The sequence below is a fragment of the Urocitellus parryii genome, chromosome 5 (assembly GCF_045843805.1).
Source record: "Urocitellus parryii isolate mUroPar1 chromosome 5, mUroPar1.hap1, whole genome shotgun sequence".
Taxonomy (NCBI): domain Eukaryota; kingdom Metazoa; phylum Chordata; class Mammalia; order Rodentia; family Sciuridae; genus Urocitellus; species Urocitellus parryii.
This window is the reverse complement of record NC_135535.1, coordinates 8,405,671-8,433,511: the sequence shown is the minus strand read 5'-3', so window position 1 is coordinate 8,433,511 and position 27,841 is coordinate 8,405,671. Positions and strand designations below refer to the sequence as shown.

The 27,841-nt window shown below is 47.8% G+C and overlaps 2 protein-coding genes across 9 annotated transcripts in view; one reads left to right on the top strand and one right to left on the bottom strand.

Moving 5' to 3' along the window:
* The window catches only part of Sgsm3 (small G protein signaling modulator 3), a 32,990-nt gene extending 9,161 nt beyond the window's left edge, over positions 1-23,829 (top strand). For 2 of the 6 annotated variants that reach the window (XM_026405975.2, XM_077799142.1), the window contains 21 exons: positions 12,379-12,486; positions 12,925-13,010; positions 13,455-13,521; positions 16,112-16,317; positions 16,409-16,516; positions 16,967-17,110; positions 17,404-17,599; positions 17,850-17,995; positions 18,338-18,562; positions 18,931-18,985; positions 19,086-19,213; positions 19,333-19,488; positions 19,655-19,709; positions 19,887-19,936; positions 20,098-20,250; positions 20,392-20,462; positions 20,561-20,609; positions 20,687-20,772; positions 20,967-21,089; positions 21,200-21,260; positions 21,445-21,983. In XM_026405975.2, coding sequence (XP_026261760.1) covers positions 12,480-12,486; positions 12,925-13,010; positions 13,455-13,521; positions 16,112-16,317; positions 16,409-16,516; positions 16,967-17,110; positions 17,404-17,599; positions 17,850-17,995; positions 18,338-18,562; positions 18,931-18,985; positions 19,086-19,213; positions 19,333-19,488; positions 19,655-19,709; positions 19,887-19,936; positions 20,098-20,250; positions 20,392-20,462; positions 20,561-20,609; positions 20,687-20,772; positions 20,967-21,089; positions 21,200-21,260; positions 21,445-21,525 — 2,253 coding nt within the window. In that variant the 5' untranslated portion in view covers positions 12,379-12,479 and the 3' untranslated portion in view covers positions 21,526-21,983. Of the gene's footprint in view, positions 1-12,378; positions 12,487-12,924; positions 13,011-13,454; positions 13,522-16,111; positions 16,318-16,408; positions 16,517-16,966; positions 17,111-17,403; positions 17,600-17,849; positions 17,996-18,337; positions 18,563-18,930; positions 18,986-19,085; positions 19,214-19,332; positions 19,489-19,654; positions 19,710-19,886; positions 19,937-20,097; positions 20,251-20,391; positions 20,463-20,560; positions 20,610-20,686; positions 20,773-20,966; positions 21,090-21,199; positions 21,261-21,444; positions 21,984-23,671 lie in introns of those variants that run through there. The other 4 variants (XM_026405976.2, XM_077799143.1, XM_026405977.2 and 1 more) reach the window with 4 other exon arrangements.
* Positions 22,077-27,841, bottom strand: part of Mrtfa (myocardin related transcription factor A) — a 111,806-nt gene continuing 106,041 nt past the window's right edge. For all 3 annotated transcript variants that reach the window (XM_026405974.2, XM_026405971.1, XM_026405970.2), the window contains exons 11-13: positions 27,565-27,717; positions 27,108-27,168; positions 22,077-23,701 (exon numbers count right to left, since the gene is read on the bottom strand). In XM_026405974.2, coding sequence (XP_026261759.1) covers positions 23,184-23,701; positions 27,108-27,168; positions 27,565-27,717 — 732 coding nt within the window. In that variant the 3' untranslated portion in view covers positions 22,077-23,183. The remainder of the gene's footprint in view (positions 23,702-27,107; positions 27,169-27,564; positions 27,718-27,841) is intronic.

Genomic DNA, 27,841 nt, shown 5'->3' with positions numbered 1-27,841 from the left:
GACCCGGGTTCGATCCTCCTCAGCACCACATACCAACAAAGATGTTGTGTCCGCCGAGAACTGAAAAATAAATATTAAAAATTCTCTCTCCTCTCTCACTCTCTCTAAAAAAAAAAAAAAGGGGGGGAGAAAGTGGAGCTGAGAATGCAGCTTAGTAGTAAAGTGTCCTTGGGTTCAATCCCCAGTACCAAAAAAAAAAATCTGACCCATTTTGTTTTGCTCTTAAGGTACTGGGGATCAAACTATGTCTTGTGCATGCTAAACAAGCACTCTACCACCAAACCACACCCCCATTTCTTTCTTTTTTTCGTTCCTCTCACTTTTTTTTTTTTTTTTTTTTTTTGGAGACAGGCTCTCACTAAGTTTAAGTGGCAGAGGCTGGCCTCAAATTTATGATCATCCTGCATCAGCCTGCTGAGGAGCTGACATTATAAATGTGTGTCACTATGCCCAGCTCTCCATTCATCTTTGATAGCTGTGCATTATTCCACTGTAAATTAATAGTACTATAAATTATAGTACATCTATACAGTGGAATAATGTCCCCTAACAATGGATATTTAAATTTTCCATCTAATATTTGTTTTCACAAACTAAGCTATGGGGAAGCACCCGGTGTATAGGTCATTTTGCTGAAGTGTAGAATAAATTTCCAGAAGTGGAAATTGTAGGCCAGAGGGCCTCTATAGGGTTTGATCTAGTTCTGCTTACTAGAGTTCTAAGATAACTATATTATAAGCAGGTCAGTTAGAAGCACTGGGGAACAGGAGCTCTTAACACAAACCAAGGCAGGAAGAGTGTCAAAGAAGCCTTCTTGGAAACAATGCTTGAGCTGAGCCTGTTAGTATCAATCAGGTAAAGTGGAGGGCATTACAAGTTGATGGGAGTTGGGGGGTGACAATAGGAGCCAGGGCCCAGGACCTGAACAGAGCATCATAAACATGGCGACCTTATAGAAGTCAGGTTCTCTCCATTTATCTGTTAACGTCTGCTATGTCAGGTAATGGACCAGGTACTGGATATAGTGCAGATAGACAATTACATGAACAAATTATTATACTATCTTTTTTAAAAAAAAAAAATTTGTAGTTGTAGATGGACAGCATACCTTTATTTTTTTTATATGGTGCTGAGGATCGAATCCAGTGCCTCATACATGCTAGGCAAGCGCTCTGCCACTGAGCTACAGCCCCAGCCACAACAAATTATACTATCTTATGAAATAGGAAATGATAAGAGAGAATGTACCATTATTAATTCTATCAGGGAAGGAAGTAGAAGAACATGGCAGTTGGAAGGCTTGTTAGAAGAGGTCACATCTAAAAAAATTTGAAAGAATGATCAGAGGAGAATTCGAATCATTGATTTTAAGTGTATCCCCTGGACCAAAAGCATCAGCCTCACTTGTAGGAAAGACAGATTCTCAGGTGATTCTCGTGCACTCTGCAGTTTGAGAACTGTCAGATATACCAAGATGCTACAAAAAATCAAATGTGCTCGAAAGTGGATGGGCAAAGCAAAAATTATTCTTCTGGAGAAGGGTGTGCACCCTTTCCAGAGGGAATTCAGTGAGCAAACACACCTGGGTGGCAGTTCACCTGCTTTTATCCCTAACACAGCACTGCCCTTCGCCCTGATTGGAGGAGCTTGGGGTTATAATCTACGTGATTAGCTAATTTAAAAATTGTGTTGGGCAAAGGGAAGTGCTAGAACTAAAATGATTAGAGTTGGATCCAGTTAAGTCTAAACACTATGTTCTGAAAATGGATCACTAACTTTCTATTTCTCATAAGTGTCCCCTTTTTCTTTTTATACCTTTTGATTTCATTTTTATTTTACTCTTCGGTATTACCATCCATCCTAGAAACATTAACTTTCTGAGATGAAAATTGACCATGATAATGAGTTCTCCCCTTTTTAGCAGTTCAGATAACTATCCTGGTGATTAGGAGCACTTGGTAAGGTCCTTTCCAGTTCAGTTGAAGCTTATATTCTTTCCAGATCTTGACTAAAAATCAAGTTGCCAGGCAGGAAGTGATGAACTGCAAACTCTAGAAGGGGAGACTGAGCAGCAGTTTATAATAATCATACCAGGAAAAAAAAATCTGAGATCTCAAACTGATACAGAACAACCTATGACTCTTTTAAAAAATTTATTTATTTTTTATTATCAACAGGCCTTTATTTATTTATGTGCAGTGCTGAGAATCGAACTGAGTGCCTCACACATACTAGGCAAGCGCTCTGCCACAGAGCCCCAAAAGCTCTCCTCTTTTTTTTTTTTAATTTTTTTTTTAGTTGTTGATGTACCTTTATTTTTTTTTTTTTATTTATTTATTAGTTATTGGCGGACACAACATCCTTGTTTGTATGTGGTGCTGGAGGATCGAACCCGGGCCGCACGCATACCAGGCGAGCGCGCTACCTGCTTGAGCCACATCCCCAGCCCCCTTTATTTTGTTTTATTTATTTATGTGTGGTGCTGAGGATTGAACTCAGTGCCTCACATATGCCATGCATGTGCTCTGCTACTGAACCACACCCCTAGCCCCCAAACCTGTGATTCTTTTTTTTTTTTTTTTTTTAGAGTGAGGGGGGGGAGGGAGAGAGAGAGAGAGAGAGGGAGAATTTTTAATATTTATTTTTTAGTTCTCGGCGGACACAACAACTTTGTTGGTATGTGGTGCTGAGGATCGAACCCGGGCCGCACGCATGCCAGGCGAGCGCGCCACCGCTTGAGCCACATCCCCAGCCCAAACCTGTGATTCTTAACAGAACTTTTAAAAAAAAATATTTATTTTTTAGTTATAGAAGGACACAGTATATTTATTTTATGTTTATGTGGTGCTGAGGATCAAACCCAGTGCCTTGTGCATGCTAGGTGAGTGCTCTACCTCTGAGCCATAACCCCAGCCCTTAACAGAACTTTTTGTGATATTTATCAGGCATTCCTGTATAAAAACCCTTTGGTTACAACCTTCCAGTTTTACTTATTTTCAGGAGGACTGACATAAATCTATATCTCAAGTAAAAGAACCATTATCTTATCTTTTAATATGCCTGTGTTTTGGTTGTACTCTCGTGTCAGGGGTTAAGAACAAGTTGGTCAAAATTGACCTCTTTCCTATCTACTGTTAGAATCAGCTGAGATTTTCCAGGGATTCCTCTTGGGAACTTGTGAGAGGTCTCTTGGCTCCTTTAGTTTTTCCTCTATCAGTTGTGCTATCTGTCAGGATGGTCAAGGTCTTGCTGACCACAGTTGGCTTCCCTGGGAAGCATCAAGGACATTTCCCTCTCCATTGACCCTCATCTTTGCAAAGTGTGTACTGCTTGGCTTCCTGTTCTCTAGAGTCCTCTTGATCCCCCAGGTCAGAAGGTCAGGTGATTCACTTGAATTTGTAGAACAGTCCCATTGTTCCCTGGGTCCTAGCTTACCTTAGAGGGCAAGAGCCAAAATATTGGCTACTCTTTCCTTAGCCCTATAACTTTCTTGCCTTTGGTTTCCAAGTATGGGTTTTGAACACCCAACAGGTTGGTTTCACCAGTAACTTTAATGTCTAATTTTATAGTTACCCCTTTCATTTAACTGGGGGGTTAGTATTAGTACTGGAATTCAGCCTTATATCCTATTCTGTCCTATAGATGATAGCTTATTATCCCAAATTAACTCATGTTGTTCTGTTAGAAGGAGTACTTCTTCAAAACACAAACAGGCAAAAGTTATAAAGTTCTGTAAGGAAAATAGAAAATGAAATTAATAAGACAAGAACACATTCAGTTTATATAATAGTTTTGAATCAAGAAATATAATTTGGGGGCTGGGGTTGTGGCTCAGTGGTAGAGCGCTAGCCTAGCATGCATGAGGCACTGGTTCTATCCTCAACACCACATAAATGTAAAATAAAGATATTGTGTCTACCTAAAACTTAAAAAAAGAAATATAAAAAAAGAAATAATTTCCATAATAACCCTAATATATTTTTGGTATCTTATTTTGCCTCCACCAAGACACATGTATTTATCAACTTCATCACATATGAGATCTTTTACAAATCTTTTACTTTCTAACAAAACTCCCTTACAATCTTACATATCTTTTGTAATTTTTCCAAACCTTTACTTAGTTTTGTATTGGTTATTTTGAGATCCTGGGAAACTTTGTTGTTGTTGCTAGGATTTAACCCAGGACACTTAACCACTGAGAGACATCCCCACCTCTTTTATTTATTTATTGTTTTTAGTTTGAGACAAGGTCTCACCAAGTTGCTTAGGGCCTTGCTAAATTTCCGGGGTGGTCTTGAACATGTGATCCTCCTGCCTCAGCCTCCAATGTCTTTGGGATTATAATATTTGCCATCAAACCCAGTGAAATAACAGTAATCTTTACAACAAAAATCTACTCTTTGAGCAAAACTTCAAATGAGCTTGAATCTAGCCTACTTTGGAGCCATCCTAACATGGAGTAGGGTGAAAGGCAGAGACTTTTATCTCAGGTTAGGCAGGGCTCTTGACAAACAATACAATATTGCATCTGAAACATGAATAAAAACTAAGAGAGCTCCTAACTTTATTTTGGGCAAAAAAAAAAAAAAGGTGGCAAAATACTTCTGTTTTACAATATCAACCTTTGATAATTGTAATCAGGCTCTCCTTATTACCTTCCAAAAATACATTTAAATTCCCATCCCACAAAATTTTATATATAGCAGATTACCTTTATCAGTTCAAAACATTAAATGACAAATACCAACCAAATTAGTTATTTCTATATAAATGTGAAGGAGACTATTGCTACAGATAATTTTAGTTTGGAGACAATCAACTGGATAAAGTGGTCTCCCAAGCTTTACATTTTAAAAGGCTTATATACTTGAAGAACATGAATGCATCTAATATACAAAGAAGCCAGTGTGTCACAGTCACACAGATGTGCTTACATTAACTAAGTTTAAATTTTAAGGTAAGATGTAGAATCCATAGTGTACAGTAACAATAATCACAGGTCTGCATGGATTAGCTGTAGTAGCAAAAATAAAAAGATAGCCTTAAATCTTATAAGTTGAGGATACAGTGTTAATGATCAGAAATAGACTTAGCAAAGCAAACAGATAAAAGGGAGATAAAGGGGAGCACTTATTGGTTACCTTGCTGGTAAACCTACATAAAGTTCCATTTTACAAACTTTTATATAACATTTAGACAAGGATCATACAAACCTGGTTCTCAGATGTATACATATCTCTGGTTACATATACTTAGGACATCAACTATATTGTAATAACCTAAAATAATAGTTGTTTGTTTAATCAGTTATGAAGTAATCATTTAAAAAACTTTAAAACAGGTACAAATCCTAATTCCTTTAAGACTTAGTTTCCCTACGTAATAAGACCTAACAGATACAAGAAAATTATCCTGATAAAAGCAGATCAGTGTTCAGACTTTTCTTTCCTATCAGTACATTAAAATTTGAATAATTTTAACTGATGGTGCCAACTATAGTCAATTTAATCATATACACAACCTTTTTGAAATGTACCTTCCATAAACCTTTTGCAATTTAAATATTCTATAACTTGTTTACATCCTTAGTTTTGTCCTCACTTTCATCTTGGACTTTAGCACAAGAATATTACTTTACTATACAAAATATTTTCTCATTCAGAAACATTTCTTTTACCTTCTAATTTCCCATACTGAAATATGTGAATTTTATTTACACACAAATTTCATCCTAGGAGAGAGATCAGACAATCTGGCGTATACAAAAATTGTGCCTTAGGGCCTGGCACTGTGGCACATGTCTGTAATCCCAGCAGCTTAGGAGGCTGAGGCAGGAGGATCACAAGTTCAAAGCCAGCCTTAGCAAAAGTGGGGTGTTTTTTTTGTTTTGTTTGTTTGTTTTTAAGAGAGAGAGGGAGAGAGAATTTTTAAATATTTATTTATTTGTTTATTTTTTAGTTATCAGCGGGCACAACATCTTTGTTTGTATGTGGTGCTGAGGATCGAACCCGGGCCGCACGCATGCCAGGCGAGCGGGCTACCGCTTGAGCCACATCCCCAGCCCAAAAGTGGGGTGTTAAGCAACTCAGTGAGACCCTGTCTCTAAATAAAATACAAAAAAGGGCTGGGAACGTAACTCACTGGTTAAGTACTCCTGGGTTCAATCCCTGGTACCAAGAAAAAAAAAAGTGCATTTCGGCAGCTGATGGAAGTGGGTCTATATGACTGGAGTATAGGGTAGATGTGGGGTGGTGAGAGGAGTATAGAGCTTGGGTGGGGGCTGATAGAACCTCATATTGTTAGAGAATGTGGCCCTTTTTCTGAGGTGCTAGCAAATTGTTGAGAAATAAGCAGGAGATGCTAGCATCCAATTAGCTTTTAAGAAAAATAACTTTGGTAGGAGGAAGCAGCTGGAAAGAGTCTGGAGCTTTCTAGGAGAAAGCTCTTGCTAGAGGAAGGTGATAAGCTGTGGCAGGTGTGAGATTGAATAGGACAGTCTGGGCAGAGGTTTACACGTGTATTATGGACTAGAAGCCAAGGGGAAAACCAGTATTTTTGTACCCATACCTTGAAAAAGTACTCATATATTTTATCCTTCATTTTTTTAAAATGTTTATATCCCATTGAACACTTATTAATTTATTGTCTGGGGCTGGGGATGTGGCTCAAGTGGTATCGTGCTCGCCTGGCATACATGCGGCCCGGGTTCGATCCTCAGCACCACATACAAACAAAGATATTGTGTCCGCCAATAACTAAAAAATAAATAATAATAATAATAATAATTTATTGCCTGGCTTTACTTTTGTTTTGTTAGCATCTAGTGTCCACATTAATCTCTTACTTCAGCCGTTCTCAGATTTCCCAGCTCTGCTGTCCTCTTGCTGTGTGAGTTATTATCAGTAGATTTCAGTGTCCTCTCATAATTTCAGAGAAAACAATGGTCTTCAGGATCTCTGCAACTGCCAAAATAGAAATTTTTTTTATATATATATTTTTTAAAGAGAGTGAGAGAGGAGAGAGAGAGAGAATTTTTTTTTTAATATTTATTTTTTAGTTCTTGGCAGACACAACATCTTTGTTGGTATGTGGTGCTGAGGATCGAACCCGGGCCGCACGCATGGCAGGCGAGCACGCTACCGCTTGAGCCACATCCCCAGCCCCAAAATAGAAATTTTTATGCTTGTGCTACTTACAGACTTTGTTTCCTGGCAGAAAACCACCTGTGTAGCAGTAGCTCTGCTGTGTTGCCTTATGTCAGGGAACACAGGAGGTAGACGGGCTGTAGGTAAGGAGTGCATGAAGGGCCATATCCCTTTGATGTGTATCAGATGGCCATAGGAAATGGACTGAACTTTTCCTGGCCCCTTCCATATACTCACAAATATGCACATGAATTTATAGTGACAGCTCATCTTTGCATTGTGAATAAAATTTGTCTTACTGGAAATTGTGGGATTGGCAAACTAAGGAGGAAAAGACTTGAAGCAGTCAGAAGACTAGGACCTTTAAGCATGGACTTTTTTTTTTTCCTTTTTTTTTTTTTGGTATGGGGGGATTGAACCCAGGAGCACTTAATCACTGACCCTCATCCCAGCCCTGTTTTTTTTTTTTTTTTTCTGACAGGGATACACTAAGATGCTTAGGGCCTTACTAAGTTACTGAGGCTAGTTTTGAACTTGAGATCCTCCTGCCTCAGCCTCCTGAGCCACTGGGATAACAGGCCTATGCCACTGCACTGTGCTAATTACAAAAAACTCCTTCTCAGTGCCAAAGTTTTTGTTTCTGATACCCCTGAGCCCTGGGGTGGCTGTGCTGCCAGGAGTGGGTAGGTGGGTCGGGGAATGATGTGGCTAACTCTGGATAGCTTTTTCCAACTCCTAGATGGCTGCTTTCAGGCAGATTTCCATAGTGACCAAAGGCAGGAAAAACTGCCCACAGGTAGTATTACATCAGGGGCAGCTACATATATGAGTTATTTCTAAATATATATGTATGCATATTTGTGTGTGTGTGTGTGTATGTATGTGTGTATAAACTTAAGAGGTGAATCTTTCAAACTATTTAAAGTATACCCAAAATCTGACCATTTCTCAGTGCCCCAACTAAGCTAAGTCTATATGCATCCACCACCTTCTGTCCCAAGAGAACTCATCAAAACCGAAGTAGATTCAGGTTTACTGAGAATAAATTCCAAAGGCCTGTCCTACTTTGAAGTCTCCTGGCCCCTGCTGCCTCTTCCCACTCTTCTCCCCTGAGGCTACCCTGGGCCACTTTAGCCTATTAGATGCCTTTTTGCTGCTTCCACCTGTCAGTGTGCCCTGGACTTGATAGGTTTGCACCTGCTACACCTTCTACCTGGATCCCCTCCCCTCAGCTATGACTTGATCCCTCTCTTCCTTTTGGTCTTTGTTCAGAGGTCATCTTATCCTCAAAGGGCTTTTTCTGACCACTGAATATAAACAGCCCCTGGCTTCTGACTTTACCTTTACCTTGCTTTATTTCCTCTTACTGCTGTGCTTTTCCTCATCTGTTTTCTGTTTCTTTCTGGTTCCCTTAGAACCTGCCTGGTTGGGAGGGCTTAGTCATTGTTTGCTGAATGACTAGTGGGAGGCAGCTGAGGTCAGAAGAGGGAGCAGCAGATAAATATCTATGTCTCAGTCAGGGCACCTCATCGCCACTGTTTCAGGCAACCCCTTTTCCTCTACTTTACTCAGCCCTTCCAGAAGAAAGAAACAACATTTAGGATGTTAGTGAGGAGCAGTCTTTCTCATGATCTCAACTGGAATGTTACATTCAAACATGACATTGTTTTTATAGGTTGTCATAGATGAAAATCAGCAATTTATTTATTTCTTTCTCCTTCCTTTCCCCCTCCTCATTCTTCCCTTCTTCCCTTCCTCCATTCCTTTGTCTCTTTCTTTCTCCCTGCCTACCTTCCCTCCCTCCTTCCCACTGTGCTGCTGAGGCTGGCACAGTCTTAATCCTCCTGTCTCAGCCTCCCAAGTAGCTGGGATTATAGGCATGTGCCACCACACCCAGTTTTAATATCAGCAATTTCAAGTGGCTTAGTATAATAGCTTTTAGTATATCATAACGTAGAGGGTCCAGATACTAACAGTAACTTTCTAGAAGTTATTAGGCTGATGAATTGCCTGATAATTAAGGCAGTGTGCTAAGGGCCTTGTTTGCTTTATCTTGCTTAATCCTCGTAACCTTGGTAAGATAGAGGTGGTATTATTCCATTTTATGAATAAGAAAACAGATTCAAAGAAGCCAAGTAAACTTAGCCAGGGTTGTAATAAGTGGGGATTGAAGTGAGAGGTGGAACTCAGGCCTGACTGGAATTGTGGTGCAGAGAACAGGCAGTGAAGTGCTTCTGTATGACACTAATAAGAGTGCTACTGCCACTGCAGTAAGCTCTCCCAGAGCTCTTAGCCAATGTGTGTTTTAACAGCACAGGGTTACATTCCCAGAGCTATCAAGGTGGCGAACCTGGTGGAGACACATGGTGTCTGTGACAGGCACAGTTCTGGGAGTCCTTTGGGAACTGTATACTAGTCTCTTTCTAGGCTTATTTTCTCTTGTATGTGAAACAGATGATATCTATTCCAAAATGTGCTGTGAAGATTAGTGGCACCTGATGAGATTTTTCAAACTTCTACTTCTGTCATTCCCTTTAATATAAAAATATGTAATTCTAGCCAGACACAGTGGTGCACTCCTGTTATGCTAGCAGCTTGGGAGGCTGAGGAAGGAGGATCACAAGTTCAAATCCAGCTTCAGCAATTTAGCAAGGCCCTAAACAACTCAGTGAGACCCTGTCTCTAAATAAAATATTAAAAAGGGCTGAGGATATGGCTCAGTGGTAAAGCATCCCTGGGTTCAATTCCTGGTACAAAAAAAAATGCTCTATTCAATTAAGAATCTGAATCAAATTAAGCCCGAGGCATGTGTTACACTGAAAGAAGACTAAGCTTTCACTGTTGTCTTCACATAGAGCAAACCAACCTAGGATGGCTGATGCAGTAGGAAAGCAGGCTCTGGCCTCTGGTTCTCAGCAGAGCATGTCTGCAGACAGGAGGCAGCACCCTTCCCTGTCAGGTACCTCTGTGTTGGTCAGGAATTTTCTACTTTGACCTTTAGCTCAAACTTGGCATGATCGGCATATGTCTAGGGCAGTAGTAAACGTTGGTGACTTGTCCTGAGGAACTACAGAATGGCCCTTTGCTCCCAGATTAGCAAAAAATCTTTAATGAGAACTGGAACTTGTTCACATACCTATTTTTTAATTTATGCTCAAGTAAGGATAATGTTTTTTTCCTTAAAGTGGCTGTGTTTCCTTTTTGCTAATGGCTAAATTTTGCTAATTGCCTACCCACCATCAGCATCTCTTCTTTAAAGAAATGTATATTCAGATCTTTTGCCGATTTTTAAATTGGGCTATTTGCCTTTTTCTTGTTGGGTTTTTTTTTTAAGAAGGACAGAAACGGTCAGGGACAGGGCTTTAGAAATGACAGAAGATATTAAAGTTAGATTGCAGTTTCTAACTTGGCTTCCCAGCTTGTAAGCCTAGTGAAAAAATGTGGTTGAACTCAACCTTGTAGTCCCAGCACTTGGACTGGGAGGAGGAGCACTCAAGCAGCGGGGTCACTTGAGCCCAGGATATGGAGGCCAGCCTGGGGTACATGGTGAAACCTGTCTTTAAAAAAAATATACGGTAAGGTGGACCGCTGGCACAGGAATGTCGAGGGACAACTGGGGGAGGTCTACTCAGGAGATGTGTTGTGTTCTGTTAAATGAGTCCTCAAAGATTTGGGGCTCAGGAAACCTGTTCCAGAGGTTTGGTTGTGCTGGGCTTTGTTTTCTTTCTTCCTGAAGAAACACTGCTGTGGAAATCCCTATGCCTGGTTCTCTTTCATTAGTGCTGGGCCACAAGCTATGAGAACATCAGCTTTGTAGCTTCTTCAAAGTGTATCCCCTTGGGGCTAGGGCTAGGGCTCAGTGATAGAGCGCTCCCCTAGCATGCTTGAGACATTGAGTTCCATCATCAGCACCACATAAATGTAAAAGATGTGTCCATTTAAAAAAACTAAAAAATAATATTTAGGGGCTGGGGATGTGGCTCAAGCAGTAATGCGCTTGCCTGGCATGCGCGGGGCACTGGGTTTGATCCTCAGCACCACATAAAAATAAAGATGTTGTGTCCCCTAAAAACTGAAAAATAAATATTAAAAATTCTCTCTAAAAAAAAAAATAATAATATATCTCCCCGGCAAGACAGGAGGCTCTTTCTTTCAAATCCCCTCTCTCATCCCTTTTGTCCTCTTAAAAAAGGAGTCAACAATAAAGACACATAACCTTATTTATCTATTTATTTTGCATTACTGGGGACTGAACTCAGGGTGCTCCACCAATCAAGCTACATTGCCAGCCTTTTTATTATTATTATTATTACTACTACTACTACTATTATTTGGTACCAGGGATTGAACTCAAGAGGTTCCAGCCCCAGCCCTTCTTATATTTCATTTAACAGTGTCATTAAGTTGCTGAGGCTAGCTTTGCACTGGGATCCTCCTGCCTCAGCTTCTCAAGATGCTGGGATTACAAGGATGAGCCCCACACCTGGCTATCTTTTTTATTTTTTATTTTTATTTCTTTGAGACAGGGTCTCACCAAGTTGCTTAGAACCTCACTATTGCTTAGGCTGGCCTAGAACTTGTGGTCCTCCTGTCTCAGCCTCTCAAGTTGCTAGGATTACAAGCACATGCCAGCACACCCAGCCAAGTGGCCTGTTTGAGTCAGCTTTTTCTTGCTGCTATGACTAAAAAGTATATTTGGGGGCTCATGGTTTTAGAGGTCTCAGTCCATAGATAGCAGACTCCATTCCTTGGGACTCAAGATGAGGTAGAACAACATGGTGGAAGAGTGTGGTGGAGAGAAGTGGCTCACATGATGATCAGAAAGCACACAGAGACTCCACTAGCCTGATACAAATATATACCCTAAAGCCACACCCCCAATGCCCACCTCCTCCAGCCACACCCCACCTGCCTTAAATCACTACTCTGTTAATCCAATCAGGTGATTAATTCACTGATTTGGTTAAGACTCTCATAACCCCATCATTTCTCCTCTAAACCTTCTTGCATTGTCTCACGTGAGCTTTTTGGGGACACCTCACATCCAAGCCACAACATAACCTAATTTAAAATTTTAATAGGCAAGGTGTGACTTTTTTCCTTCCTTATGTCGAGCAGTGTGGCAACTCCCCTCTCCACTATACTGGGCCAGTGAAAACTGCATGTGGAGAGGGCTCACCCCATCCCAGGAAAGGGGGTGCTATGATGGTGCCTTTTGGTCTCCTAACAGGCAGATGTTTCTGGAGCCCATGAAGCCTGAGGAGCCTTTCATCTCTAAGAGATCAGGATAGTAAACGCCTGGATCCTCAGAAGACCTGCCAGCTCAGCACAATGTCAGGTAGCAGGGCCTGGGCCCTCACCAGGAGCCAGAGAGTGGTACTGACTTCCATTTTCAGAAACAGCCATCTAGATAAAAGAGATGGAGAAAGGGAAAGGGAGGCTTCTGGTTTGGGGCTGTCTGGGACAGATACTATAACTCTTACCTGCTCAGGTCTCCAGTTTCCCTCTTCCCTGCCAGTTTCTTTATGAGGTGGAGGTTGGGGCAAGGACATGGGGTTTGGTTATGTTGGGGGACATGCTGCTGCCTTCTCCCTTCTTCCAGAAGCATGTTCCTTTCTAGGGTGTTCTTCCCATTCCTCCTTCCCCCTCAGTCCTACTCTAGATGGCCCATTCCCTTTAATGCTGGCACTGCACTCTTGGAGCGGGTGGAGTTTCTGACATGAATTTTGCCTCTGGGTTTTCTTAGTTGTTCTCTCCCTGGTCCTTTTTGTTGTAGGAAGCCACATACCTTCTGCTAGTGGCCCTTTCTCAGCCTTGACTCCAAGCATATGGCCCCAGGAGATCCTGGCCAAGTATACTCAGGTACAGCAGTCAGTGCAGCCAGGCACCCTCCTGCTGTGCTCCTGTGCTGTGGCATGAAGGGACCCACCTCTGCAGGCTGCCCAGGAGTGGGTGGCCAATTTCACAATGTTCACACAGGCTCACAGGGTCACCACCAGAGATGGCATCTTAGTTCTACGTGCCTGTGTGAATCAATCATTAGGTAGGAGGAAGAGTATTTTGGGTATGGAAATGCATGAAACATATGTTTTGCATTGATCTTAGTAACCTTTGAACTCTGAGAACAACAAAGAAAATGCTCAGAGCAGGTAGTGACCCCTGTGGGTGAGCGATGACCAGAGAAGCCTTTTTGAAAGGGTAGCCTTTGATCTGGGTGGAAGTTAGCAGTTAGCCACGTGGGTGGCATCTTTTGGAAACTGGCCCCAGGCTGGGGGATAGACAACTTATCCCTGTTCCTGGTTCTAGAAGGAAGAGTCAGCAGAGCAGCCAGAGTTCTGCTACGATGAGTTTGGTTTTCGGGTGGACAAAGAAGGTAAGATGGAGCCCCCTAGGTGTTCTTGCTGATGTCCTTGTGTCCACAGCACATGACCTCTGAGCCCCTTTTGTCACCCGTTCCAGTAAGACTCAAGGACAGAAGCACATATGAGAGTGCTACTGTTATAAGTATATGGAGACCTCTGGTTTTTTTTTTCCTTTCTACATTTTTTAATTGGTGCATCATATTTGTACATATTAATGGGATTTGTTTTTACATATTTGTGTATTGCATAAAATTTAACAGAGACCTCTTTTAAATACTGATCTTGCTAGGTACAGTGGTGTTCATCTGTAATCCCAGCTACCACTAATCTCAGCAGGATGCGAGTTCTTGGCCTTCCAGGGCAATTTAGTGGGACCCTCCTCAAAATATAAAGTAAAAAGGGATGTGATAGCTGGGCGCTATGGCGCACACCTGTAATCCCAGCAGCTTGGGAGGCTGAGGCAGGAGAATTGCAAGTTCAAAGCCAGCCTCAGCAACAGTGAGACGCTAAGCAACTCAGTGAGACCCTGACTTTAAATGAAATATAAAATAGGGCTGGGGATGTGGCTTAGTGGTTGAGTGCCCCTGGGATGTGGCTTAGTGGTTGAGTGCCCCTGGGATGTGGCTCAGAGGTTAAGTGCCCCTGAGTTCAATCCCTGGTACCAAAAAACCCCCTAAAAAAAATGGGGAGGATGGGATGTAGCTTAGTGGCAGAGCATCCCTGGGTTCAATCCCCAATACCACCCCCAAGAAATATATTGATCTTCACCTGATAATAAAAACAATTATGTTTATTGTAGAGAATTTGGGAAATACAGTAACGTATAAAGATTAAAACAAAATTAGCTCCTGATCCTACAGCCTGAAGATCACTACTGACATCTTAGTGCCTTCCTCCCTAGCTGTGCTGTGTGCATCCTTATATACTTTTCATAACTAAGATTGCATTGCATGCACATCATGTCATGAGCAGTTCCTGTATCAGTTAAGACCTTTTTAAAAGCATATTTTTCAGGCTGGGGTTGTAGCTCAGTTGTGGAGCACTTGCCTAGCATGTGTGAGGCACTGGGTTCAATTCTCAGACCATATAAATAAAGTAAAGGTCCATTGACAACTTAAAAAAAAAAGAAAAAAACATTTTTCAATAGTGCTTCCATATCCAATTATAATGAATTTAATATAATATTCTTGTAGCCATGTTTCTGTAGGTGGGTCCCTGGGTTGGGTGCCCTTGCAGGCTGTTGGGAGGGCCATATGCCAGAACCTGTCAGCAGTCCAGAACTATGACTGGAGCATGTCATTTGGCTGAGGCAGTCATCTTTAGGTCACTCATTTCCAGTTCTGACATATGTTTTGCTTGATCATCTGATGAACAGTTGGAAATTAAAAGCTGAAGTTGAGAGGGACACAGGGAACTTTCTGTTATAACAGAAATCCTCTGAATCTTGATGGATCACTGGATTCAAAGTCATAGTGTGCATCACTGTGCTAGAATAATGTTTAGAACTAATTTGTTTTTTGATACTCCTCAAAAGGTGTACTTAAGATTTGTGCATCTTTTTGTATGTCAAGTTGTCACGGTTAACATTTTGAGGACTATGCCAAGGACATGACTTAAAATGGATGAGGAGGCAGCTCTCAGTGGGGCTCGCAGTACAGAGGTTTCTGGGTGACTGCAGGAGACCCTCATGCAGCAAGTATTTCACAAAGTGGAGGGTGGCTTATTCCCCTTCCCAGCTGTGTCTCTAGCACCTCAACCAAAGTGGTCTTGACCACATGGAGGTCCCGTTCTGGTGGGAGACGGGCAGTAAGCAAGCAGACACATAGCTGCTAGGGTGAGAGCCACAAGGGTGATTCTGGGGATAGCAGAGAGGGGAGTTGATTTTGTCAAGGTTTCTGAGGGGGAGATACATGCAAAGACTAGGAGGAGGCGAGGGAGCAAGTTTCTCTGGGGAAAGTCAGTAACAGGCACAAAAGCCCCAAGGTTGGAGTGAGTTTGGTCGGGGACAGCAAGAGGGCCCATGTCATAGAGTGGAATGAGCAAGAGAAAAGTGGCAGGAGGTGAGGTCAGTTGGGCAGGTCATGAGAGGCAGGCAGTGGAACCTGGAAGGCTTTTGGCTTTGTCTGAGACATGTCAGGAGCAGCCACATAATCTGATGTGTCCTGGAAGGGCCACTGTGACTGCTATGGGGCTGGCAAGATAGCCACTGCTGTGACTCAAAGGACTGTGATGTGGTCTGGCCTTAGGGGTGGTAAGAAAAGGGCAGATCCTTCCATTTTTGCAGTGGATTGAATATTGGATATTGAATATCTGGTTGGGTCTGGAGGAGAAGAAGCTAAAGGTGACCTGGAGGTTCAGGCCTGAGCTTATGGAGTAGTAGTTTCTAGACTTGGGCAGCTTTGGGCAGAGAGTGAGAGCTCAGGTTTGCACAGCCAGGAGGGCTGTGCATGGAACTCCTAGGAAAGGCGCTGGCAGAGGGTCTGGGTTTCAGGGAGCCTCCTGGGCCTGGAGACAGCCCCTAGTCCTGTCAGGAGGGTGGCTGCTGGGAGCATGTAGTGAGGAGCACGCTTTCCTCCCTCCTCTGCCCTCTCCTGGTGGAAGGTGCTGAACCTGGATCCAGCTCCCTGATTGGGGCTTCTCTGGTGGAAGATGCCCCGCAGAGGCTGCGGTGGCAGGCCCACCTGGAGTTCACCCACAATCATGACGTGGGGGACCTCACCTGGGACAAGATTGCAGTCTCCTTGCCCCGCTCTGAGAAGCTCCGCTCCCTGGTGCTGGCTGGCATTCCACATGGCATGAGACCCCAGGTGAGAGAGCCACAGGGAGTCACAGAGGGTTCAGAGCCTCTGACCAGGTGTCACAAAAAAGACTGAGTGCTCCTGTGGCACCTTCCCTCAGCTGTGGATGCGGCTCTCTGGGGCCTTGCAGAAGAAGAGTAACTCCGAGCTGTCCTACCGTGAGATTGTGAAGAACAGCTCTAATGATGAGACTGTTGCTGCCAAACAGGTAATGTGGGAAGGTCGAGGGACAGGCAGGAGGAGCTGCCTGCAGACCATGTGGAGGGAGGGAGGTGTCACCTGGGTTCCTGGAGCACGCCCTCACTGGTCTCCTTGGCAAGGACAGCAGTGCTCTCACCTACACACATGACCCTGAAGGAAACTTGCTGTCTCCTAGGTCCTTTGTAGGCTGCAGGGAGAATTGTCCCAGAGGTCCCCAGTATGTGGAAGGACTTGGAGGAGATGGGGTCCACAATGGTGGGGATTTTAAACACACCCCCAGGCTGCAGGCTTTTTCAGTAGGTCTGGCATGAAGTTCCCAGGTGACTATGATACAGTTGGTGCCACATTTCCTGGGATCTGATCCTGAAGGAAGGAGGGGAAACTCCCCACTGTGGACCTCAGGCTACAGCTGTGTCTCACAGGGTCATCTTGTGGGGTTGTCATGGGTACCTAACAGATCGAGAAAGATTTGTTGCGCACCATGCCCAGCAATGCCTGCTTTGCCAACGTGAACAGCATCGGGGTGCCCCGTCTGCGCAGAGTCCTGCGAGCACTGGCCTGGCTCTACCCAGAGATTGGCTACTGCCAGGGCACGGGCATGGTAAGCACAGCCCCAGGAGGGCTAATGGGGCTAGGGCTTGTACCCAAGGGTCTCTCCAGGCCCCCAATAGGATATGTGATGACAGTCCCCAAGGAAGGCCAGGACAGTTGCTTCTGCTGTTAAAACAGAGCCCTGGGGACCTGAAATAAGGCAGGCCCCTCCACAGCCTGAGAAGGAATGTCTCCGGGAGTGTTCCCAAGAGGCTTTTCTTGACTAGTCTCCCCAGAGGGAATTCCTGTCCTTACTCACATGGAGACTTGGGTAGAAGTCCCTTGTCCCTCTTCCCTGGCCAGGTGGCTGCCTGCCTCCTGCTGTTCCTGGAGGAGGAGGATGCGTTCTGGATGATGTGTGCCATCATTGAGGACCTGCTCCCTGCCTCCTACTTCAGCACCACCTTGTTGGGCGTTCAGACTGACCAGCGAGTCCTGCGCCATCTCATCGTCCAGTACCTGCCTCGTTTGGACAAGCTGCTCCAGGAACACGACATTGGTAAGGCCTGGCAGTTCTCTTCCTCTCTGGCCTTCAGGTCCTGGGACGCTGGAGCTCTGAGGCCTCTGGACATAGGCAAATGGCCCAGCTGTGGACATAGGAACATGCAGTCTATGTCCTTGTTCCGTGGTATTCTCTGACCCCTTCCCCTCTGCCCTCTCACTACTCTTTGGGAAGTGTCTTGCCCAGGCTGCCTCCAGTGGGCTGTCCTTGTTGTCCCCAGCCCTGTTGGCTCTGGTATCTATTGCAGAGCTGTCCCTGATCACGCTGCATTGGTTCCTCACGGCCTTTGCCAGCGTGGTGCACATCAAGCTGCTGCTGCGCATCTGGGACCTGTTTTTCTACGAGGGTTCCCTGGTGCTGTTCCAGACCACGCTGGGCATGCTGCGCCTCAAGGTGCTCCCAGGCCCCTCCGTCTCCAGGCCAAGAAGGGGGCGTGTGTCAGGCACAGGGGCCATGGTGCCCTCCTCTGGGTGGATGTGGTGGGCTCCAGGCTCTGAGCCCAAAGTTGGTGGGCACAGGGGACATCCCCTTCCCTCCATTTCTGCACCAACCCAAGCTGCAGCAGGAGTGGCCCAGCCCTGGTCCCTGCTTAGGTCCCTGATTGTGGGTGGCTAGAGGATCTCCTTGGGCCCTGCAGAACCAGCCCCTACCCTATTAGCCATGCCAGAGGACCTAAGTCTCCAAGGACAGTGCCAGATGCAAGACCCCTCCCCTCTCTGTCCTCATGTGGTCTAGGAGGAAGAACTGATCCAGTCTGAGAACTCTGCCTCCATCTTCAACACACTGTCAGACATTCCATCACAGATTGGAGATGCAGAGCTGCTCCTGGGGGAGGCCATGCGACTGGCCGGCTCCCTCACTGATGTGGCTGTGGAGACCCAACGCCGCAAGCATTTGGCCTACCTCATTGCAGACCAGGGCCAGCTCCTGGGAACTGGCACTGCTGCCAACCTCTCTCAGGTGCATTAAGCAAGCACAGGCTCAGCCCACAGCAGGTGGTCCTCAAAGCCAGAGTGAGAAGGGCTGTGGGGAGCAGACTGGCTCTTCCCTGCTGTGCTATCCTCTATCCCTGACCCCAGCTCAGCACCCAGGGCCCAGCATGGCCCAGTCAGACCACTGTTAGGGGATGACACAGCCCTCCTCCATGTTGTGCATCCTGCCACTCTGAGCCTGGCCTGGTTTGGGAGGGGCACAGGCCTGCCCTGAACTGAGTACATCAGAGCTGGCCACAGGCCATTTCAGAGGAGTTAGTACTAGTAAAATACTGAGGGTCAGCATCCCCTCCTTGATGGGGGCTGGCCCTGCTGACCCCCTCTTCCTGCCTGTAGGTTGTTCGGCGTAGGACCCAGCGGAGGAAGTCGGCCATCACCTCCCTGCTCTTTGGTGAGCACTGCAGGCAGCACCCTCACGTAGGATTGTGGATTTGCACTTCCTCTCCTGGGGCCTGGGCAGGGGCGGTCACTGGGAACACTCTGCCTTCTAGGGGAGGATGACCTGGAGGCCCTCAAGGCCAAGAACATCAAGCAGACAGAACTGGTGGCTGACCTCCGAGAGGCCATCCTGCGCGTGGCACAACATTTCCAGTGCATAGACCCCAAAAACTGCAGTGTGGTGAGCAACAGCTCCCCAGGCCAGACTCTGGGGCTCTTCTTCCCCAGCCTGGTCCTGGCACTGAAGCTTCCCCACCATGGTGGGCCTTCCATGCATCCTGTTTCTGTCCTTTCTTGCAGGAGCTGACCCCAGACTACAGCATGGAGAGCCACCAGCGGGACCATGAGAACTATGTGGCATGTTCACGCAGTCACCGGCGTCGAGCAAAGGCCCTGCTAGACTTTGAACGACACGATGATGATGAGCTGGGCTTCCGCAGGAATGACATCATCACGGTGTGTATGGGGAGGCTTGGCACACCCCGCCACCGACTCCCTACCTTGCCCCTTCCCTGCCGAGAGGTTCCGCTCTGTAAATATTGGGTCTTGGCCAGGCCTGCATGCTGGGGACATGAGATGTGTGTGCATGGTGTGGGCTGAGTTCTATCCCCTCTCTGTGTAGATCGTGTCTCAGAAGGACGAGCACTGCTGGGTGGGAGAGCTCAACGGCCTGAGAGGTGAGGCCCACATCTAGCCGCAGCCTGTCCTCCACTGTGCTGCCTGGCTCAAGGCCCCTGGCCGCCCTACCCTGCCCGCAGGTTCCTCGTGGCCTATAGGGAGAGCTATATCCTTAGCCCTGGGGAAGGGTCAGAACAGACACTGGCTGCCCCTCACGGGGACCTCTTCTCCCGTAGGCTGGTTCCCAGCCAAGTTTGTGGAAGTCCTAGACGAACGGAGCAAAGAGGTAAGAGGCAGACAGGGCAAGGCTGCTCCTGCCCCAACCCTGGGGACAGCAGGGGTGTGGCCTGAGTGAGTCCTGGCTTGTGGCAGTGGCCACAGGACAGGGAAAAGGGTGGCTGGCAGCAAGTGTGGGTCTGAGCTTCTCAGACACATTCCCCCCATCAGTACTCCATTGCGGGGGATGATTCAGTGACGGAGGGAGTCACAGACCTTGTGCGAGGGACCCTCTGCCCAGCCCTCAAGGCCTTGTTTGAACATGGACTGAAGAGGCCATCCTTGCTCGGGGGTGCTTGCCATCCCTGGCTGTTCATTGAGGAGGTGAGTCGCTTCTGGTCCCCTGCCCACATGGTGCCCATCCCATGCTCTGCTTGCCCTAGGGGTGGGCAGAGGAACTTTCAGGGTGGAGGTGTGTGCTCAGTTGGACCCTGTGGCTCTCACTAGCCCTTCCCGTCCCCACAGGCAGCAGGCCGGGAGGTGGAGAGAGACTTTGACTCGGTGTATTCCCGCCTGGTACTCTGTAAGACCTACAGGTAACGGGTGCTGTCTGGCATCCTCCTTCCTGTGTGGGAGGGCGGGGGTGACCCAGAGCCCAGAGCAACAGGGCAGTGCTGGATTTTGGTCCCCTCAGGTTGGACGAGGATGGCAAAGTCCTGACCCCAGAGGAGCTGCTCTACCGGGTGAGTGTGGCCACTCTGCCAGCCTGAGACATCTCGGTAGCTGGCAGAATGCTCCAGTAACAGCTGCCCCCTCTCAGGCTGTGCAGTCTGTGAATGTGACCCATGATGCGGCACACGCACAAATGGATGTCAAGCTCCGCTCACTGATCTGCGTGGGGCTCAAGTAAGTGGAGAGAAGTGGGCAGGAAAGGGACCTTCAAAGGGGACCCCAAAGAATAGAGAGGCATCCTCAGGGCATCTGGGACTTTGAGTTCTGGCCTCCCTGAGTGTGTGCAGGAGCTGAGAAGGGGAGCAGGTTGGGGGAGTCTTGAGGGGGCCATGGCCCTGCCTCCTGCTCCTCCCAGCCTTGTCACCCAGTGAGCAGGTGCTGCACCTGTGGCTGGAGGTACTCTGCTCCAGCCTACCCACTGTGGAGAAGTGGTATCAGCCCTGGTCCTTCCTGCGCAGCCCTGGCTGGGTCCAGATCAAGTGCGAGCTCCGGTGAGACTGGCTCTTGGCAGGTGGCACGCCCTGTAGACCCCTTGGATTTGGGGTGGGAGGTGGGCAAGATGGTCCAGGGTGATGAGAGCCTCCACCCCCCCACCCCCTAGGGTCCTCTGCTGTTTTGCCTTCAGCCTGTCCCAGGACTGGGAGCTCCCTGCAAAGAGAGAGGTGGGTGGTATGTGGCTGGTCCTTAGCCCTATTTTCCCCAGGAGGACTGGGACCCGTGCTGGGGGAGCATCCCCAGGGGTTCTGGGCATGGCTGGGGTCCAGGGGAGGCCTCTGAGTGCATCAGTTCTGGGGATTGCTCTGGCCCCAGCCCACATCTGATAGGCTCTTCTGTACCTATACACAGGAAGAGAGGCAGCCACTCAAGGAGGGTGTTCAGGACATGCTGGTGAAGCACCACCTTTTCAGCTGGGACATAGATGGGTGATGCTTCTGCAACCGCCCTCTCAGGCCCAGGCCTCCCCCAGCCACCCAGGCAGGCCCCTCCTTCAAACAGGAAGAGAGTGGTACCCACCTGCTAAGCTGTGGGGTCCAGGGAAGGAGAAAACTCCAGAGCCATGTCTGGGCCCATGACCAGGGTTCAGGATTTCTTACTACAGGTTCCCACTGTTGGCAGGAGGAGGGTGCCCAGCTCAGCCTTTCCCTCCCAGGGTCCTAAGGAAGCCCTGGCCAGCTGCACAGTTCATATTAACCAAAAACCTTATGAGGTGGTGGTGAGCTGCATCTGTTGTCTTTGCTCAGGAAGCGGGGGTATTTAATGGCAGATAAAGACCCCTTGACCTCTGGTTTTGTTTGTAAATAAACAACTCTTTAAGAAAAGTGCCTCCCCTCTTCCACTCAGCCAGGCTGCAGAGCTGTAGTCCCCCCCCCCCCAATCAGCCTGACAAGGAGCTGAGATGGGGGTCACTGTATGGCCTCCAGATACAGGTTCCTTTATCACAACCACTTACCTTCTGTAGATGAAACAAGACACACAAGTCGGTGTTTTTGTTTTATTTTAAAAAAATTCACACAGCTTCCCCACCTTTGTCCCAGCATTGGTTTTGGAGACGCCATCCCTATTCCCCTTATGAATCAGGCCAAAAGTGAGTGAGGCCAGTGGCCCCAGGACAGGAGGCAGCCAGTGAGTGGCCCCCTGTCAGCCCAACAGCAAGGTGGAGCTGGGTCCCCTGTCCCAGGGCCCTCTTGGCTGCAGTGAGGCAATGGGATGGAATGTGGGTGGGTAGAGAGCTCCTGACAGGACCAGGAAGCACCTCTGCCCTCTTGGCACTGAGGAAGCAGGACAGGTGGGGTGCACGCTGTGGCAGGATATCTACATGTCAAACACGTGAGGGGTGGGTGGGCCCAGGCAGCTCTGCACACCAGGCTGGGTACTGGGCACTGTATATATCACACAGCTCAATATGACCCTGTATCCAGCCCCCAGCAACCCTCCTGGCCCATGTATATGTGAAAGCAGGAAGGGAGGGAGCCACACCCATCTCCCACCTCCCCCCCCCCAAATAAATGTATATATGTATGTTATATAATATAGAGGTATATACATACACCTGTACAGAAAATCTTGCCAACCAACCACTAAATGGTTACACTACATCAAGACACTAAAATGGCAGGGGGCCCTGGGGCTGGCCAGCTGATACACGGAATGGGGAGTACAGGTCCAGGCTAGCTTCTTCTCTCACAGCAGAGGGGTAAGAGAAGGAAGAAAAGTCAGCCCTTGACCCAGCTCAGCCCCTAGACCAGCAGAAGATTCTCAGGACAGGGCCTCACCTGCCTTAGCCAAACTGTAGCCACACACTACAACTCTGACCTCAAAAAGGAGGTCAAATTGAAATGGCCCTGGGCCTGTCCAGGCCTCCAGTGTGGGACCCAGAGCTGCTGCTTGACAGGTCATCTCTGCCCTGGGTGGGCCTGAGCCAGGAGTAGGGCCCAACTGCTCCAACCTTCCAGGGAAGGGAGAAAGCAGGGACTGTGATTGTCAAGACTCAAGCCACACAGAGCCTTGCACAGAACTGCTAGCTGCAGTTCCCTGGCTCCCCAACTCTAGCCCCTTCCCTATCCTTGGTGTCCAGAGCTAGAAAGCTACAAGCAGGAATCCCAGTGTAGCTGAAGATCATGGCCGTCAAGGAAGTCTGTGGAGAAGAGGCTGGGGGCTGCAGTGCTGAGGGGTGCCAGGCTGAGCACGGGGCCGCCTGATGACAGCTCCAGCCAGTCCATGCTGTCCAGGTGGCCATCGGCCAGGTCCAGGCCCACACTGCTGCTGGGCTCAGGGGCAAAGTGCAATTCTGAGGTGTCCATGGGGGATGGGGGATGGTCCAGAATGGCAGCACTGCTCAGCATCTGGCTATGGAGGTCATCAATAAGGGAAAGGGGCTCTGGCCCTTCATGCCCACTGGTCAGCAGGGGCAACCCTGTGCTGCTCTCCAGGAAGTCCTCCAGGCGCCCTGGGAGGGCAGGTGATGCTGGTGGAGGGGGAGCAGCCTGAGGAAGGTCAGGGGAAGGCGAGGGCTGTGTCACCAGCGGGGAACTGCAGGCTGCTGCTGAGGGTGGCTTCTCCTTTCCTGGTACAGACGGTGGTTCCTTGAAATCTGCTGAAATTTCTGCCAATTGAGACAGACAGTGCATTGATGTCAGAAACCAGGCCTGAATGCATGCCAAAGAATGATCAGAGACCCTACCTCATACTATAGAGAAGAATAAAATAAAAGTCTTAAGTGTACAAGCTAAAGCTATGAAACAGGAGAAAAGGGGAAATCTATGACTGATGTGGCAGTAATTTCTTGGTTGTGACAGCAAAAGCACAGGCAGACAAGTTAGACTACATCAAAAGTTAAGACTTTTGTACCTCCAAGGACACTACACCAAGAGTGAGTGAAAGGGCTTCTCACAGAATGAGAGGAAATACTTGCAAATCATATTTGATAAGGGATTAATACCCAGGATTTATAAAGAACTATAACAGAAAACAACCTGATTCAAAATGGGCAAAGTACTCAAATATTTTTTCCAAAAATGCTGAATGTGGTATGGCACACATCTATAACCCCAGCTACTTGAAAGGCTGAGGCAGGAGAATTGCAAGTTCAAGGTCAGCCTCAGCAACTCAGCTTGGAGACCCTGTCTTAAGACAAAAGTAAAAGGCTGGGGGTGTAGCTGAGTGCTGAAGCACCATGGGTCCAGCCTCCAGTCCTGGGGGGCGGGGTCAAGAGGAGACACCTCCAGACATCACACACACAAGGCCAACAGCACATGAAAAAAGATGCTCAACATCTCAGTCATTAGGGAAAAGCAAATTCAAACATGAGATTCTACCTCATACCCATTAGAATGGCTATTATCCAAACAACAGAGAAGGAGGAGTGGCAAGGAGCTGGGAGGTGGTACAGCACATGGCTGGAATGCACTAGGGCCTGGGTTTGATCTCCAACACCAAAAAGGAAGTCAACGTTGGTGAGGATATGAAATGAGAACCCTAGTGCACTGTTAATGGAAATGTAAAATGGTCCAGCTACTTAGGGAAAAAGCTTGGGTAGGCTCTACAAAAACAAACGATATGATTCAGCAGTCCTGCTTCTGGGTACACATCCCAAGGAATGGAAAGCAGTGGTATCTCAGAGAGACCCTCAGACACTCAGGATGACAGCACTGTTCACAGCAACTCAAGCAGCCCCACGTCCACCGACAGATGACCGGATGGACCTTGAAGACCCAGTGCCAGTGATAAACCACAAAGAGACAACTATGATTCCACTTATGTGAGGTACTTTGTCAAAATCAGAGATAGCAGAACAGGGGTTAGTGGGCGAGGAGAATGTGGAGTTTCTAATGGATACAGTTTCAGTTTGGGGTGAGAAGGTTCCAGAAGCAATGTGGCACACATCAGAACATACTTAATGCCTCTGAATTTATATTTACAGGTGGTCAGAATGGCAAATTCTATTATTATATACATCTTACTTATCACAATAATGAATGTGTTACTACATAGAACCAGGCTTATTCCCTGACCCCAGTCTAGGTCCCTACTGTCCCAACTGAACACCTTCCCCTGCAGCTGCTTCACTAGACAAGGAGCCTCAGCCTCCAGCCATCACCACCTACCACTTTCAAATACCTTCCTCTCTCGGGATTCTTGCCGCTTTAGTGACCCTTTGAGGCAGGCCACACCTCATCTGTTTTTCTGCCATTTTTTAAAATACTAGAATTCAAGGATCACCCCCTTTTCCTCCTCAGTCTCTGTTCCTGGGCAACAGCATCCCTCCCAAGGTTCGTTGTGGACACGGTGGCACCCAGAGCTCAAGCCGAGGCCTCTCCTCGGCTCCCAGCCCAGCAGTTCCACATCAGCAGGTTCTGGGTCACCTGCACTGGTCAGAAACAGTTCAGGCCCCACCACGGGGCCTGTACCTGAAGATGCCCCTGGGGCTTGAGAATCATTGAGCCCTTATTTTATAAACTGTCACAAACTTCGCCATTTTTGAAGTACACTGTTCTGTGGCTGAGCTCTGTGTCACCTGCCCCATTGCACTCAATCCTACCCATCAGAAAGGATTCTCCACGCTTGGTGCATGAACCCTACAGACCCACCACATCTGTACCACGGGTTCTGCCCTCTTTCTTACTGCCACCATGGGAGTCCCCACACTCCTCCCAGAAGCTGACCCCTCCACTCCAGCCACAGGGCCCTTCTCCCTAAGCTAAGGGGGTCCCTCCCCACCATACCACCTCCTGTGTGTGACGGTGCTCAGCAAACAAGCTGTTGCTTTTCCCACCTGCCCTAGTTCCTTGCCCCTGCTCTGCAAGAAAACTCCCAGGGAGCGTGACCACTGGTGACAGCACAATGCTTGCTCCCCACCTCGAGATCAGGTCTCAGACCTCACCCGCCTTGCCCATGCTGGTTTCCAGGGTGTCACATCTGCCCACTGCTTGGCCTCATCTTCTTGTCCCTCTCTTTCACAAAGGCCAGGGCTCTGGCGCCCACCCTTCCTGCTCTAACAGGCTCAAATCTCCAGACAACTGGCTCCAACTGCAATTCTGGGCACCACAGATTCCAGCCCAGATCTATTGGAACCAGCCACGCCAAGGCCACCCAGCTGCCTCCTGACAAGTATCTCCCCACCTGAGGCTGCACCCCACATGGCCCTGGGCAATGGCAACCTCCTGAGGCCTCAGGCCACAGCCCTGAGTCATCCTTGGCCATTGACTTCCTCACTACACCTGAGGCACAAGAACACGAACCAAAGGCCCACTCTCCAGGGCCCAGTCCCCTACCCCTGACAGGGGTCCCTGCAATGGCCACAACTTCCACAACACTGAAGAGCCTGGGTCACACCCAACAGAACCACTCCGCTCTGGGTTGCGCACACCACCCTGGAGCCAGGAGGCCTCCTTGCCGCCCCATCCCCCACCACCCTGAAACCACCCCTAGGGCACCTAGCAGTGGCCTCATGGCGCCCTGCTTGGGGCTGCTCCTGAGCCTCTCCACGGCCACACCTCCACACCGCCCCCTCCCTCGCTGCATTCTGTCCTAACACCACCGGCTCTTGGTCCAGACACTGAGCTTATTCATTATATTTGCTGTTTCTCTCCCACCCTGGACTGAGCTCCACAAAGGTGAAAATCTCTTGCATTCCAAGGTGTCCTGGGGGCCAAGTAAAAGGAACATTTACAGAAGGACTCCACTATCACAGCCCTTGTATAGTCCAGTGTTCAAGAAATCAATCAATGCTGGACCCAGTGGTGCACACCTGTGTCTCAGCAACTCAGGAGGCTGAGGCAGGAGGATCTCAAGTTTAAGACTAGCCTCGGCAACTTAGTGAGGTCCTAAGTAACCCCGCAAAACCTTGTCTCAAAAAATAAAGAAGGTTGGGGATGTGGCTCAGGGGTTAAGCATCCCTGGATTCCATCTCCAGCACAGGAAAAAGAAAGAAGCAAAGAGAAATCAACCAAATCACCTTAAGCTATATAGATAACCTATGAATAAAGGGAGGCTGGGGGTTCGGGCTTTACCTCCACTCTGAATGAGGATGTCAAACAGGTCATCCATCTGCTGGCTTGAGGAACTGTTTTCCTGTGGGACAAAACCAGAAAAAAAGGCTGGGGATGCAGCTCAGTGGCAGATCACTTGCCTTGCATGTGTGAGGCACTGGGTTCCATCCTCAGCACCACATAAGAATAAACAAATAAAATTAAGTCATGCTGTCCATAAACAACTACAAAAAAAAAAAAGATGAAAATAAAAATCTAGGTCAGGGGACCCTCAGGCCTGGCCTGAGCCTGAGCCTAGACACCCACACCCCAGTAACCAGATGGGCAGCTGGACCACAGTTCTGTGGCCCGGGATCAGATGCCTATCCTGTACCAGTAACTCCCCAAGGCCTCCTGACCACAGACTGGCCTCTGCCTGTCCATCCCTCCAGGTGGTCCTAGGGTACCACCCACCCTGGTCAAGTCCTGTCATTGTCACCTGCTGTTTGGGCTGCTGGGTCACAGCCTCCTCATAGCCTGGAGGTTCTTTCTTCAGCAGAGAAGTTGGAGTCCCAAAAGGGGGCTGTGATGGGTGCTCCAGATCCATCTGGGCAGGTGGGCCAGGGGCTGGAGAGCCAGGCTGGGACAAGGGCTGGTTGGGACAATAGGGGAGAACAGTGGTTGAAGGGGAGCAGGCCTCTGGAGCTCTCCTAGAAGGGACTCCGAGCATTGGTCCCTAATTCTGCAAAGGGTCAGCACAGGCGATGGCTTCTCTG